Source organism: Antechinus flavipes, chromosome 2 (assembly GCF_016432865.1).
Source record: "Antechinus flavipes isolate AdamAnt ecotype Samford, QLD, Australia chromosome 2, AdamAnt_v2, whole genome shotgun sequence".
NCBI lineage: Eukaryota > Metazoa > Chordata > Mammalia > Dasyuromorphia > Dasyuridae > Antechinus > Antechinus flavipes.
The window spans coordinates 36,364,405-36,376,865 of NC_067399.1; the positions used below are offsets into that span (position 1 = coordinate 36,364,405).

Sequence of the window (12,461 nt, forward strand, 5' to 3'; positions counted from 1 at the left end):
TCTGAGAAATTGAGGAGGAATTCCAGAGGTGGAGAAGTAAGGTGATCCTGCAAAGCAACACAGACTCATATAGACCTAGAAGGGACCTGCAAGTCCAACCCATATCTGGTCCAAAATTTCTACAATCTGGAATGCCAATCAATCACTCATCCTCTGCCCGAAGTCCTCCAATTAAGAGGAGCCCAGATCTTTTCCCTGCCCTACCCTGACCCTCGATGAAAGACAGAGCCAGGGAGCCCAGTGCAAGTGAAGGATCTTTATTTATATTTGCAGGAAAGATAGGAAATAGGGGAAGTCATGTGAAGAACAGGAACCATCAATAGGCAACTTGCTCTTCTTGAGGTTGTGGCTGCAGCTCACCCATCTGTTGGCCAGCCAGCTGTACCAGACGAAGGAGGAAGGCACTGGCGGGTCCATCCAGGGTTCCATTGCTCTTCTCACTGGCTCTTGCTCTTCTCCGACTGCCTGCTTCCTCTCGGCAGGCTGGTTCCACCATGCAGCTTTCTGTGCAATTAGAAATGGGGAATCCAAGTTAGTTTAAATCCTAGAATGTTGCATGCTCCAAGGGAGATGGTCCCCACCAGCAAGGAGACAGAGAAAGTGATCTGAAGAGAGCTGTTCCCCATCTAAGGAGGAGTGTCTGGATAGGGCTCACTTGACATGTTCTGATTACACTTAGGACCAAGTGCCCCAGCTCAGAGCTTTGGAGCTTCTGGATCTGCATCTTCTCCTCCTTGTGCTGTCCCAGAGGACTATAGTTCCCAATGCCCACCCAGTCAGTGCCACTACTGGATCTGTATCCCAAAGAGATCTTAAAAGAAGGAAAAAAGACCATATGTACAAAAATGTTTATAGCAGTTCTTTTTGTAGTGGCAAGGAACTGGAAACTGAGTGGATGCCCATCAGCTGGGGATGGCTGGATAAGTTATGGTGTATGAATGTCATGGAATATTTCTATAAGAAATGATGAGCAGGCTAAAAAGCCTGGAGAGACTTACATGAATGGATGCTGGGTGAAGTGAGCAGAACCAGGAGATCATTGCACACAGTAACAGATTATGTAATGATCAACTATGATAGACTTAGCTGCTCTCAGCCATTCAGTGATACAAGACATTTCCAGTAAATTTTCTGTGCAAAGTGCCATCTGCATCCAGAGAGAGAACTATGGAGACTGAATGTGAATTGAAGCCTACTATTTTCATCTTTTTTGGGAGGTGGGGGATGGGGGGGTGGGGTGGTGTGTGTGTGTGTGTGTGTGTGTGTGTGTGTGTGTGTGTGTGTGGTTTTTGCTTGGATTTTTCTCTCTCAGCATGACTCATTTGGAAATATGTAAAAAATGAATGAACATGTCTAATCTAAAAAATTAAAAAGCAAAATTCCCGTCCCCATGCAATTCTCATTCTAACAGCACCTCCCCAGTTGGAGCACAAGGTGAGAGGAATATCCCAAAACCTGTAATATTTGAATGGAATGCAGTGTCACTGAGCATAAGAAATTATAAACATGAAGAATTCAGAGAAGCTTATAAGGGGTGACATTAGAAACCTCTACAGAATGAAAAAAAGGAAAAAACCAGGAAAACAATATACAGAGTGACTGCAAGACTGGACATAGAAAATAAAAAAACATGAAAATTGTGTGATTATGCTAATTAAGCTGGACCCAGGAGAAGAACTGAGAAAATGTTCTGCTCTCCCTCAAACCAGCTCCCACCCAGCACTGCTACCAGTTCCCTTCCTATTCGGTGCTAGTGCATATGCTCTGCCCCATGTGCCCTGGCCAGTCTCTCCATTCATCACATAGTCCCTCACATGCCACTCGGTTTCTCTATATGTTGCCTCCATATTTCCCACCTCCCTCTCCCTTTGTGTTGCTTCTTGCAGAAAATCCTCACTCCCCATGTGCTCCTTACCAGCATTGCAGCAGATTTCCGGAGCCGCGCAGCGACCGCCATTCCCGCAGGGTTTCTGTCCAGACTGGCACGGGGAGAGCAGGTAGTTTTCTTCCTGGCACCTCAAGCTCTCAGAAGTGCCCATGTAGCAGCCCAATTCCTCCTCACAGCAGATGTTTGGTCCAAAGCAACGTCCTTTGCTTCCGGGACCACATGGGAGGCACTGTGAGGAGGGGAGAGGCCTGAGTGTCAGGGGTCCTGAGGACAGGGAGAACACAGGCTAGAATGAAAAAGTTCCCACAAGGAGCCGCCCTTGGCTACTACTCTGAGGGATGACTTATTACAATCTGCCACAAAATGAAAAAAAAAAACTATAACCAGGGAAACAATATACCCAGGGACTGCAATACTGAAAATAGAAAGAGTTAGAGGGTTTTAGAGCCTGGAACCTAAAGTCTGCTTTGGGCCAATAGTGACAACCTGAGTCCCCCAACCACTTGCTTCCTGACTTGGACCTTCAGTGTCCTCTACTCCAAGCACACCTTCTTAAATCCCTTGCTCCTCACCTTTTTTGTCAGTCTCCTTCTCCCCTGTTTCTCTTTTTTGCTTCTCTCCTCCCTTTTCCCTGCTTTAACTATCTGCCCTCCTCCTATTCATTTAACTTACTTTTTCCTCTCTTTCTCCCCTCTTCTCCACTCCTTCTCATCTTTCTTCTCTTCCTTTTACCCCTTTCCCTCTATTCTCTCCTAGAGACTCTGCTTGTTATTGTGGGTTGTGTCTGCCCTGCTCAGTTGCTTGGTCTCTGGTTTGGAGTACCGTGTGTTCACTTGGTCAGTGAGCCTCCATTCTGCTCAGGAAAGCCTGCCTGTCTAGGCTTATTTCTTAGCCTGAGATTGAACAGCTCACTCCTCTTTTCTGCCTCCCTCCACTCCCTCCATCCTGAACTTTGCCCCCTAAAGGAATAGTTGCTTAGTTAGGTTGCTGCCCAGGGTCCTGGAGCAAACAATTTTCACTTCTTAGGGAACATAAAGATAGAACCAGTCCCTTCCTCCGTATGATAATTTAGAAAGAAGACCAGGGGAAAACCAAGAAAAACAATTTAGAAAGAAGACCAAGCTGCCTCGAGAGACTGAATATGCCAATGAAACTCTTGAGAGGTAACTAAAAATTTTGGGATAGAAGCTCAAAAAACATTTTCCAGTTCCCCTAAAAACTGAGGGAAAGGGCGGGACATGCAGTAGCTTGTAACAAGTTGAGATATCTAGCAGAAAAGGAAGTATACTAGCCTTTTACTTACAGCACAGGTAGTAGGGAAAGATTTCTCTCAATTTTCACTGATATCCCCCTAAAGGAGTTAAAGGAAAAAACCCACCCCACTGGATAAAGTTCTATGGAAGATCTATTGGGAGGCCATATTTAATTCATGTAATATGCACTGTTGGAGTGAGTCCCACAGATCTCCCAAGGAGATCGCAGATACCTTGAAGGAAATCCAGCAATCTTTGAAGGAGATCTTTGCAGGGAGCAAAATTACAATGAGAACTGACACTGCCTTCTTTGAATAACTCTAAGAATACATTGGCTCCCTTCTCAGTCTCCTGCTTTGTTCATCTGAGGACCCACAGAAATCACGCTGGTGCTCAGAAAGTGACTTATGGGTCCAGATGGGAGGAGGCTGCCAAATCCTGACTAACTGGCCCCAACCTATGGAGAATAGAGGGTTTCTGAGAGGGCAGCTACCACCCTAGGGCTATATTTTGCAAGCAGAAACCCAGGACAGCCCAAAAAGCTGCCTCTCTGGGAAAGAGTATTCCTCTGAGATTATTACTAGACCCTAGAACCCATTCCACTGCTCTATCTTGGCACTGGGCAGTTCAACACCAACTTTTCTGCCTTTCCTGCCTTGGCACTTCCGGTCTTTGGATTATTTTTCTTCTTGCAATATCTCCTTGCATCATGTTGCTTCCTTCTTATTCTTTCCCTGCTTTCGTTTGCCTGTCTCTGCTTCTCTTTGAAGGCTTCTTTCTCTTGCTTTTCTGTATCTGCCCCTGTCTCTTTCTTTCTCTGTCTTTCTAACTCTGTCTGTCTCTCCTTGGATCCTTTTTCTCTCCCATTTCTCCTTTGTCTATTCTCCCTCTCTCACGCTATCTCTCTGCTCTCTTCTTCCTCTCCCTTCCAGATGACTATTTCTCTGCCCAATCTGCTCTCTGCCAGCCTCATTCTGCTCCTTTTTCTGCTCTTAACCCCTTTCTGTTTTTCTGCCTGCCTCTCTACCTCCCCCTCTATCTTTATGCTTCTCCTTTTGCATCCCAGGTACTTTCCTTTCCTCTCTTATGCTTTCTCTCCAGTCTCTTTACATAAGGCTTCTTACTCTGAATTGCCTAGTTTCCCTCGACCCCATCCTTGCTTCACTGAGCAGCCATCTGTGAGTCCCCTTAGTCCTTGCTTGCACTTTTGCAGAGCCCTTGAGAGGCTAGCCAGGCTCTCCAACTCTAAATCTATCCCTCCTTAGTCCTAAGGAGCCCCAGTGTTCACGCACCCTCCCATTCACAGGGCCCTGACCGGGTTGACCATACCTGCCGGAGTTCTGTGTTGGACAGAGCGCGCTTGCCTCCCCTTGGACAGTTCTGGAAGTAGCAGGCAGAGGTGAAAGCAAGGAGGCAGAAGAAGCAGGCTGTCAAAGTAGTATCTGGCATCTTTGCAGCTGGCTCTGGCTGTGGCCACTGGGCTGCATAGACTGTCTCTGGTTGTGGTTTCAGGACTTTCCACTGCTTATTTATACACCAGTGTTTCCCCTTTGAGACTGCCTTGACGACGTAGCTTCCCCTGACTTCCCCCTCCCCTCTTCCTCCCCCCTCTTTTCCCCATCCTCTACCTCCCAAGTGTCTCTCCAGGAATCCCAGGCAGGCAAACAAACAGATGCTCAGAGAATGCTTTGTGTCTGCCAGTGAGTGTGGGGCCAGCGCACGTGAAAGCCCCTGTATCGTGCATGTCTGTATGGACATCTAAGTGAGTGCTGATATCTGAGCTTCTGCTTGTAGCGACTGGACATGAAGCCTCTGATTACCCAGCTCTTTGTGCGTGGATGCATGTGTCTAAGTGACGTATTTCTCCTTTACTATTTGTGAATTGTGATAGGAACCTTCGGGTATGGAAGAAATGTACCCAGATCTCCCTGTCACTGCATCCCTGAGTATGCCTCTGGCAGAACTGTCTGTGTTCCCAGAGCTTTCTCTCTGAGGGGAGATGGTAGGGCCTGAGCCTATTTGGGTGATTGAGGAGCATTCTAGGGACTTTCCGTTCAGCCTTCATGATTCTGATTCTCCACCCCAAGGGTTAAAGAGAAACCTAGAATACAAAAGCTTTCCCTTTGTCAGAGCCCCAAGCCCCTGAGGGGAGGGGGACTATGGAAAGGGCATCCCAGGGTTCTAGAAGCAATGTGGAGGCAGTTGGGAAGGAGCACAAGCTATTGGCTGCGCTCAGAGGTCTCAGGAAGAAGCAACCAGCCCTAAAGGTGATGGCTATGTACTGTACTCCATGTCCATCTTCTTTCCATCTTAGAAAACCCTGGGAGTGGGAAATAGGTCTGGACAGAGCTCTATTCCAGGAGCCCAGGATGAGCCACGCCGCCAGGATGATAGAATTCTGATTGTTGTCTTCAGCCCACGCCAGCCCAAATCTGTCTCCAGCCCTGAGCCTCAAAGAAACCATTAATCATGAGTATCACTAGAGCAATGAGCAGGTCAGCACATTCTGTAACCACACCACCAGGGTCCCATACAACTGTTACCAATAAACATGACGTAGAAATTGGCCTGTAAAAAAGTAGCCTCAACAGGATATAGACCATGACATTGGACTATAACCCTCAATATATCTTTCCCCTGACATGGTGCCTGCTCAGTTCCCCATCTTTGCTGTCCTTTACTCGCTAGTTATCATATCATCATCATACAGTAATGTCCCCTCAGTGGGCTTTTCTGTATGCAGTCCATGTAACTACATGTGCAGTTCTACTGAGGCTTCAGGATCTTTAGCAACTCCTCCTTTAACTCAGAATTTACATATTTTAGGATGTAATCAGCATCATTTACTCTATAAAAATCCTTGTTTTGTTTGGATGGGCTACTGACTCCCTCATAGAGCTTGGCCCACCCATTGAATGTGTAAGTATCATTATAATATCTTTGCTTAAGTTGGACTCGGAGCTCTTTCAGAGGCATCAGAGTGACACAGACCTGATAGTTCAACAACATATTCTCTTCTTAATAAGCAAAAATTGTAAAAAGAATATGCTTAGCGAGGGAATATCCCATGACCCCCAATTGAAGGCTTCTTCTTAAGAAAGCTTTTCCCAGATCTCTTTTGCACGTCTTTCCTCAACTTTTGGTTTCAGGAAAAGTGATGAGGATGAAGGGGCTTCTTTGATCCCAACCAATTTGAGAGCTAAGGGTCCCAAGGTCAGATATTTAGAATCATGTTCAAATTCTCTGTGCCTATCACTTTGGTGCTTGGACTAACCTAAACCTCTAATTTGCTCTGTTCAATGGCTTCTCCATCTTTTCTCTTTCCCTTTCTTCTCAAGTCTATTTCCAATTGGGATATAGTAAAAAAAAAGTCATGGAGAGAGTGAAGTGAGACTAACTGCAACCGATGGCAGAAGAGGACCTTTAATTCCAGGAACAGAAGTTTGAATAATTGAATAATCATTCAATAGGCATTTATCTATGAGATCATAGATTTAGAATCAGAGGCTATCTTGTCTCAGCTCCTCATTTTATAGATGAAAAACTAAAGCCAAGATAGGTTATATGTCTTGCCCTAAGTATCAGAGGTGGTGAGTATCACAACTGATGAGTTTCGGAGACAGGATTTAAACTCAGACCAATGTTTTTCCTACCATACCACACTGATCCCTCTCCTTGCCCGTGACAGGTATTAGCATACAAAGATAAAAGTGAAATAGTCTTTGCCCTCAAAGAGCTTATATTCTAATGGGAAGACACCATGCACACATATGAGTACATACACAGTGCACATAGAGCAGATAGAATGATAATGGGAAGGGGAAACACTAGCAGTGAAAGGGACTTCAAAAAAACTTCATGAAGAAGGTAAGATGAACAGAGTCTTGAAAGAAACCAACAATTTTTAAAAAGCAGAGGTGAGAAGAACATTCCAGACTGTTAAAAAAAAAAAAGTTGTTTTAATTTGTATTTTTCTTATCAATAGTGATTTAGAGCATTTTTCCATATAATGGCTTTAATTTCTTTGACTGAAAATTGTCTGTTCATATCCTTTGATGATTTATCAGTTGGAGAATGTCTTCTATTCTTATAAATTTGGCTCAGTTCTTCATATATTTTAGATATGAGGCCTTTATCAGGAACACTGACTGTGAAAATGATTTCCCAGCTTTCCTTTTTAATCTTGGCTGCATTGGTTTTGTTTGTGTAAAATCTTTTTAATATAATGTAGTCAAAATTAAGCACTTTGCATATCATAATGTTCTCTGTTTCTTGTTTGGTCGTAAATTACTCCCTTCACCAAAGATGTAACAAAGTAAATTATCTTTTGCTCTCTTAATTTGCTTGTAATATCACCCTTTATGTATAAATCAGATACCCATTTTGACCTTATCTTAGTATAATGTGTGAGATATTGGCCTATGCTCCTAGTTTCTGCCATATTGTTTTCTACTTTTCCCAGCAATTTTTAGTCAAATAATGAGTTCTTATCCCAGAAGCTGGAGTCTTTGAGTTTATCAAACAGTAGCTTACTATAGTTATTGACTATTAAGTTTTGTGAACCTAACCTATTTCACTGATCCATCACTCTGTTCTTAGCCAATATCAAGTTGTTTTGATGACTGCCAGTTTAGGTTAGGTTAGCTAGTTTGGGCTAGGTCACTATCCTTCGCATTTTTTTCATTAATCTCCTTGATTTCTTGGCCATTTGTTTTCTATATGAATTTTGCAAAAAAAAATTTCTAGATCCTTAAAATATTTTTGGCAGTTTGATTAATATAGCATTGAATAAGTAGACTAGGTAGAATTGTCATTTTTAATATATTAACTTGGACTACTCATGACTCATTGATATTTTTCCAATTCTTTACATCTAACTTCATTTGTATGAAAATTTTGTTAATTTTTTTTGTTTTGTAATTGTGTTCATATAGTTCCTAGGTTTGCCTTGGCACGTAAACTCCCAAATATTTTATACTGTCTAAAATCATTTAAAATAGAATTCTCTTGCTGCTATACTCTGTTGGGAACAGGCAAAGAAGTTTCTCAAGAAACAAGGAAGAAAAGGGAATTCCAAAGATGAGAGAAGTCAACAATGTCAACCATGCAGAGAAAAAAACTGGGAGATCAATGGTAAGCTTGGAAAAAGCAGTTTAGTCAAGTGATTGAGCTAAGAAAGCAGATCACCGGGGACCTAAAAGTGAAAGGAAAGGAAGTGGATACATGAGTTTACACAACTTTTTTTCTTGGAAGTAGTGAAAAGTAAGCAAGAAAAATAGGACAATAGCTTGAAAGGATTGTAGGATGGAGAAAGTCCACCATTTTTGAAGGCAGCAATGTAAGCGCTAATGGATAGAGGTTGGAAATTTTTTAAAAAAGGTTTTGAAAGTAGGAGACTGGGTAGATGGTTGTGCCACAGATAGAAATCCTGAAGTGAAGAGGAAAAGCAGATTTAGAGAGAAATACAAAGAACTTGCTTTAGGCTCTATTGACTTGTTAAGGTTGTTAAAAACTCCACAGAGAAAACCAATCCTTGTTAACAAGAAAAAAGCAAAGTCAGATTGTGTTGACCATTGCTCCCATTCTACTTGACATAGCCTGATATTTTTGTAGGTGCAAAGGGAAAATATAGTGGAAAGTAGTGGGGAAATGTCAATGATCTTAAAACATTCTATATTTTCATTCTAATTTCATGACTCTGGTGTTTTATATTCTAAACTAATTTTTCCTCAAAAGCATCCCCATGCAATTTCACTAAACTGAGTGAAATTTGGCTTATGGGTTCTAATTTTCATGGTCCCTGATTTAGAACAGAAACAGTGTTCTCTCCCAGATTGGTACTCCAAGAAGGGGTCAGTCTTATTCATTTTCACTGTAATGGTAGGATATTCAAGTGGAAATGTTCAATAAGGATTTTGAAGAATCGTTGTCTCCCCTATCACCTCCATCTGCGTTTTTCCCCTGGTTAGTGGAAGAGAAGAGATTCAGGGGAGGAAGGGGAATTGGGGAGTAATTTTGTGAGGAGGGAGATGAGAGGGAGTCTCATGGGTAGACAGCTTTGCTGACCCCCCCCAACCCTGGCCACTGGGGAAGCCTAGGAACATGGCATTAACATGCAGTAGGGAATCATGGACCTAATTAGTGCATCAGCATGGCTAAGGCAGGCGGATGTGAACTGGGAAAAGGGGAAGGAATGGAATTGAAGGAAAGGGAATACCTCCAGGGACTTCACTTGCCTTGGAGATCAGGTCTGCCTAGAAGAACAATGGGAAAGAAGGGGGATGAAATCAGGGCATCAGGACAGACTCAGGAACTCAAGAAGGGTCCTTCTCACCTCCCACCCCAGGCCACTTTCATTGAAACAGCAATGGAAAGGCTGAGACTGCAGGAAGAGGGGAAGGGAATGTCCTCTTCCCCCTAGCAGCTATTGAGCTGAATGGCAGGCTTAGGTTTCAAGGCAGATTTCAAGCCCCAGGAGATGTCACCCCTCCTCCTATAACATTCAGGGGTCCCCCCACAGCCCTGATCCTGCTGAGTTTCTCCTCCATCATACTCAGGAGTCCAGCTTCCCTCCTTCTCTGCTCCCTATCCTGGACATGACAGGGCAGACCAATACCCACTGTGTGCCCCCTGCCCCCTAGGATCCCAGAAACAGAATCTGGGTCCGGATACCTGGGCCCTGGACTGCCTTGCCAGGATAAGCTTTCCAGTCTCACTGTTCAGGAAATAAGTTCCTTCCTTTACAGCCCAGGCAGCCCCTGCCCTTGGGCCTGGTGCCTGATCTCTGCCAGGCTGATTTTCCAGGCTGACCTCAGAATTCCAAAGCTGGAAGGGGCCTTGAAGGCCATCTAGTTCAACCTCCTCATTTATAAAACAAAGAAATTAGGGTTCAGAAAAGGCTGTGGATTTATCTAAAAGTCACCCAGCAGAGCCAGGTCTAGCAAGAGAAAGGTCTCTTGCCTCCTGGCTTAGTGTTCCTTCCAAGGTACCATGTCCTGTTTTGAAAGGGCACAGAGAGTTCAAGACAGTAGAGATAAAGGTGGGCGCCAGATGGGAGCTTTCCTGGACCACCTGGGGCAGCGCTTTCTGAGGGAGGTTCTTCCCATACTTCCGCTCCAAGTTAGAATTCCCAAGTAGAACCCTGCTCTGTGCTAACCTTTTGCTCAGGGCTTGTTGAGGGTCAGGAGCTGATAGATATCCTGAGCTGCTGAGACTCTTGGTTTTTGAAAGGTTTTTGGGAGGGTGTCCTATCACCGGGAATGGAGAATGATGGGAAATCCCGATGCAGGAAAATAATCCCTGCATTGGTGGTCAGCAGACCTAAGGTTCTGGATTCTGGTCCTGGAGTTACCACTAACTGAATGTGTAACATTGACCATGTCATTGTCTTTCTGAGTCTCACCTTTTTTTCTCTGGGAAAACAAGGAGTTTTTTTTTCTAAAAAGAAATCAGGAGTTAGATTAAAAGGCCTCTCTCCTGTGAATGTTAGGCTCTGGGCTAGGGGACTGGGAGAGGCCTGGGCATTCCCTTCCCAGGCACTGAAGGCTTGGTTTTCCATGGATAATATGGCCAGAGGTGCTCCCTCCTTGGCCCCCGACCCTGGTCATCCCCTTCCTGTTCAGCTACCGGGCAAACAGCTCGGTCCAGTGCCAGGCCACGCCCTGAGAAGGGCAATCTCAACTCTGCCAGATTCCTCTCATGACCCAGAGCCTGGCCCTCAGGCAAAGGGGGGACCCAGCCTGGAGATGAGAGAAGTTGGAAATCAGAGGGCCCAGGTTAAAATCCCATGGCTTTCAGAGATTAACTGCGTGACCTTGGGCAAATTGGACCCACTGACCTCTCTGGTTGCTTACAACGTCAAATCTATGTTCCTCCCATCTGGGGGGATCAAAAGAAGCCTTTTCTCCACATACCCCTTTACAGAGCGGATCCAGGATCCCCATTACCATCCAATAAAACAGGTGGCCCAGCCCTCAGCTATGTCCCAGCTACAGGATCCATGAGGCCCCGGAGTCAGGGCCTCCTCTACCCCATCTGTCCCCTTCCTCCCACGTGCCAGATTTGGGATGTGTTCGTGCAGGAGGTGCAGGTTTGGGGTTTGTGAGGGATTTGGATAACTTGGAGGGAAACGCAGGAGGTGAAGAGCATGTGGGGAACTGTGTGAGGCTTCCTGAGGTCTTGGGGCAAGGACTGGAAGCTAAAGGAGCCTGGATTAGCCCTCCACCCCACGCTAGATAGTGGCAGGAGAAAGTAGAATGAATGGTGGGCTGAGATCTGACCTCTGCAACTTGGGGGAGATGGAAAGGGCCCAGCTCCTGAGCAGGCAACAAGAAGAAGGGCAAAGGGAGAATGAAAAGCAGGGAGACAGGAAGAGATCACACACAATTGGCCCGCTCTTTATTACTGAGTCTTAATGCAGATTAGTGCCTGGCTGTGTCTGGAATTCTAAGCAGGGAATGATGAACCTGGGCCAGTCTCCTGAGGGCCCCCAAAGGTTAATGGAAGCACTGGGTGAGTTAGCACTGAGGAAGGCACTACCCAGCATCACTTAGGGCAATCAGGCCCAGGAAGAAGGTGGGGGCTCTTGGGTGCAGCTCCAGAGCTCAGAGATGTGGGGGCCCAGGAGCTGTACTTTCTATAGTAGGTAAAAGGAGGTATGACTGGCTTTAGAACAGGGAGAAGAATAGTGTTACTACTGGGCTTATATCCCAAAGAGACCTTAAAAAAGGAAAAGGGACCTGTATGTGCCAAAATATTTGTGGCAGCCCTGTTTGTAGTGGCCAGAAACTAGAAACTGAGTGGCTGCTCATCAATTGGAGAATGGCTGAATAAATTGTGACCTATTGCACAGCTGGATATTTGCAAGAACAGAGGCTGAATTATAGATGAGACACGTGCCCTCAGAAAAGAGAATTTCCATTATTTTGAAATCTTCACTTGTCAACCATATCTGCCTTGTGATGGCCAGGTAGTGCAGTGAATAACGTGCTGGATCTGGAAGCAGAAGGTCTGAGTTCAAATGCAGCCTCCAACCCTTATTAGCTCTGAAAGCCTGGCCTAGTCACATATGCTCTATCTATTTCAGCTTCCTCAGTTCTAATTTGGGCATAAAAACAGCATCTAACTCTCAGTGCAGCTGTATGGATGAAGGGTTAATATTTTTAAAACACTTTCCAAACTTTAAAGCACCATATAAATTCCATTTATACGGCCACAAAGCAACACATTCCAGATAATGAATACTTTATTTATTTTCCACTGATGAATTCTTTTACTTTTTAATAATAAGTCCCTGCTAAAGCCACACTGGCTCTCAGGTA

The 12,461-nt window shown here is 44.7% G+C and overlaps 1 protein-coding gene across 1 annotated transcript; it reads right to left on the reverse strand.

The window, feature by feature from the left end:
- Positions 1 to 241: 241 nt before the first annotated feature.
- Positions 242 to 4,656, reverse strand: LOC127547548 (vasopressin-neurophysin 2-like). Its single transcript, XM_051974456.1, has 3 exons — positions 4,471 to 4,656; positions 1,916 to 2,117; positions 242 to 504 (listed from the first exon to the last, which is right to left on the reverse strand). Exons 1-3 carry the CDS (start codon positions 4,588 to 4,590, stop codon positions 317 to 319), a joined length of 510 nt encoding a protein of 169 aa, XP_051830416.1. The 5' UTR covers positions 4,591 to 4,656; the 3' UTR covers positions 242 to 316.
- Positions 4,657 to 12,461: the final 7,805 nt, after the last annotated feature.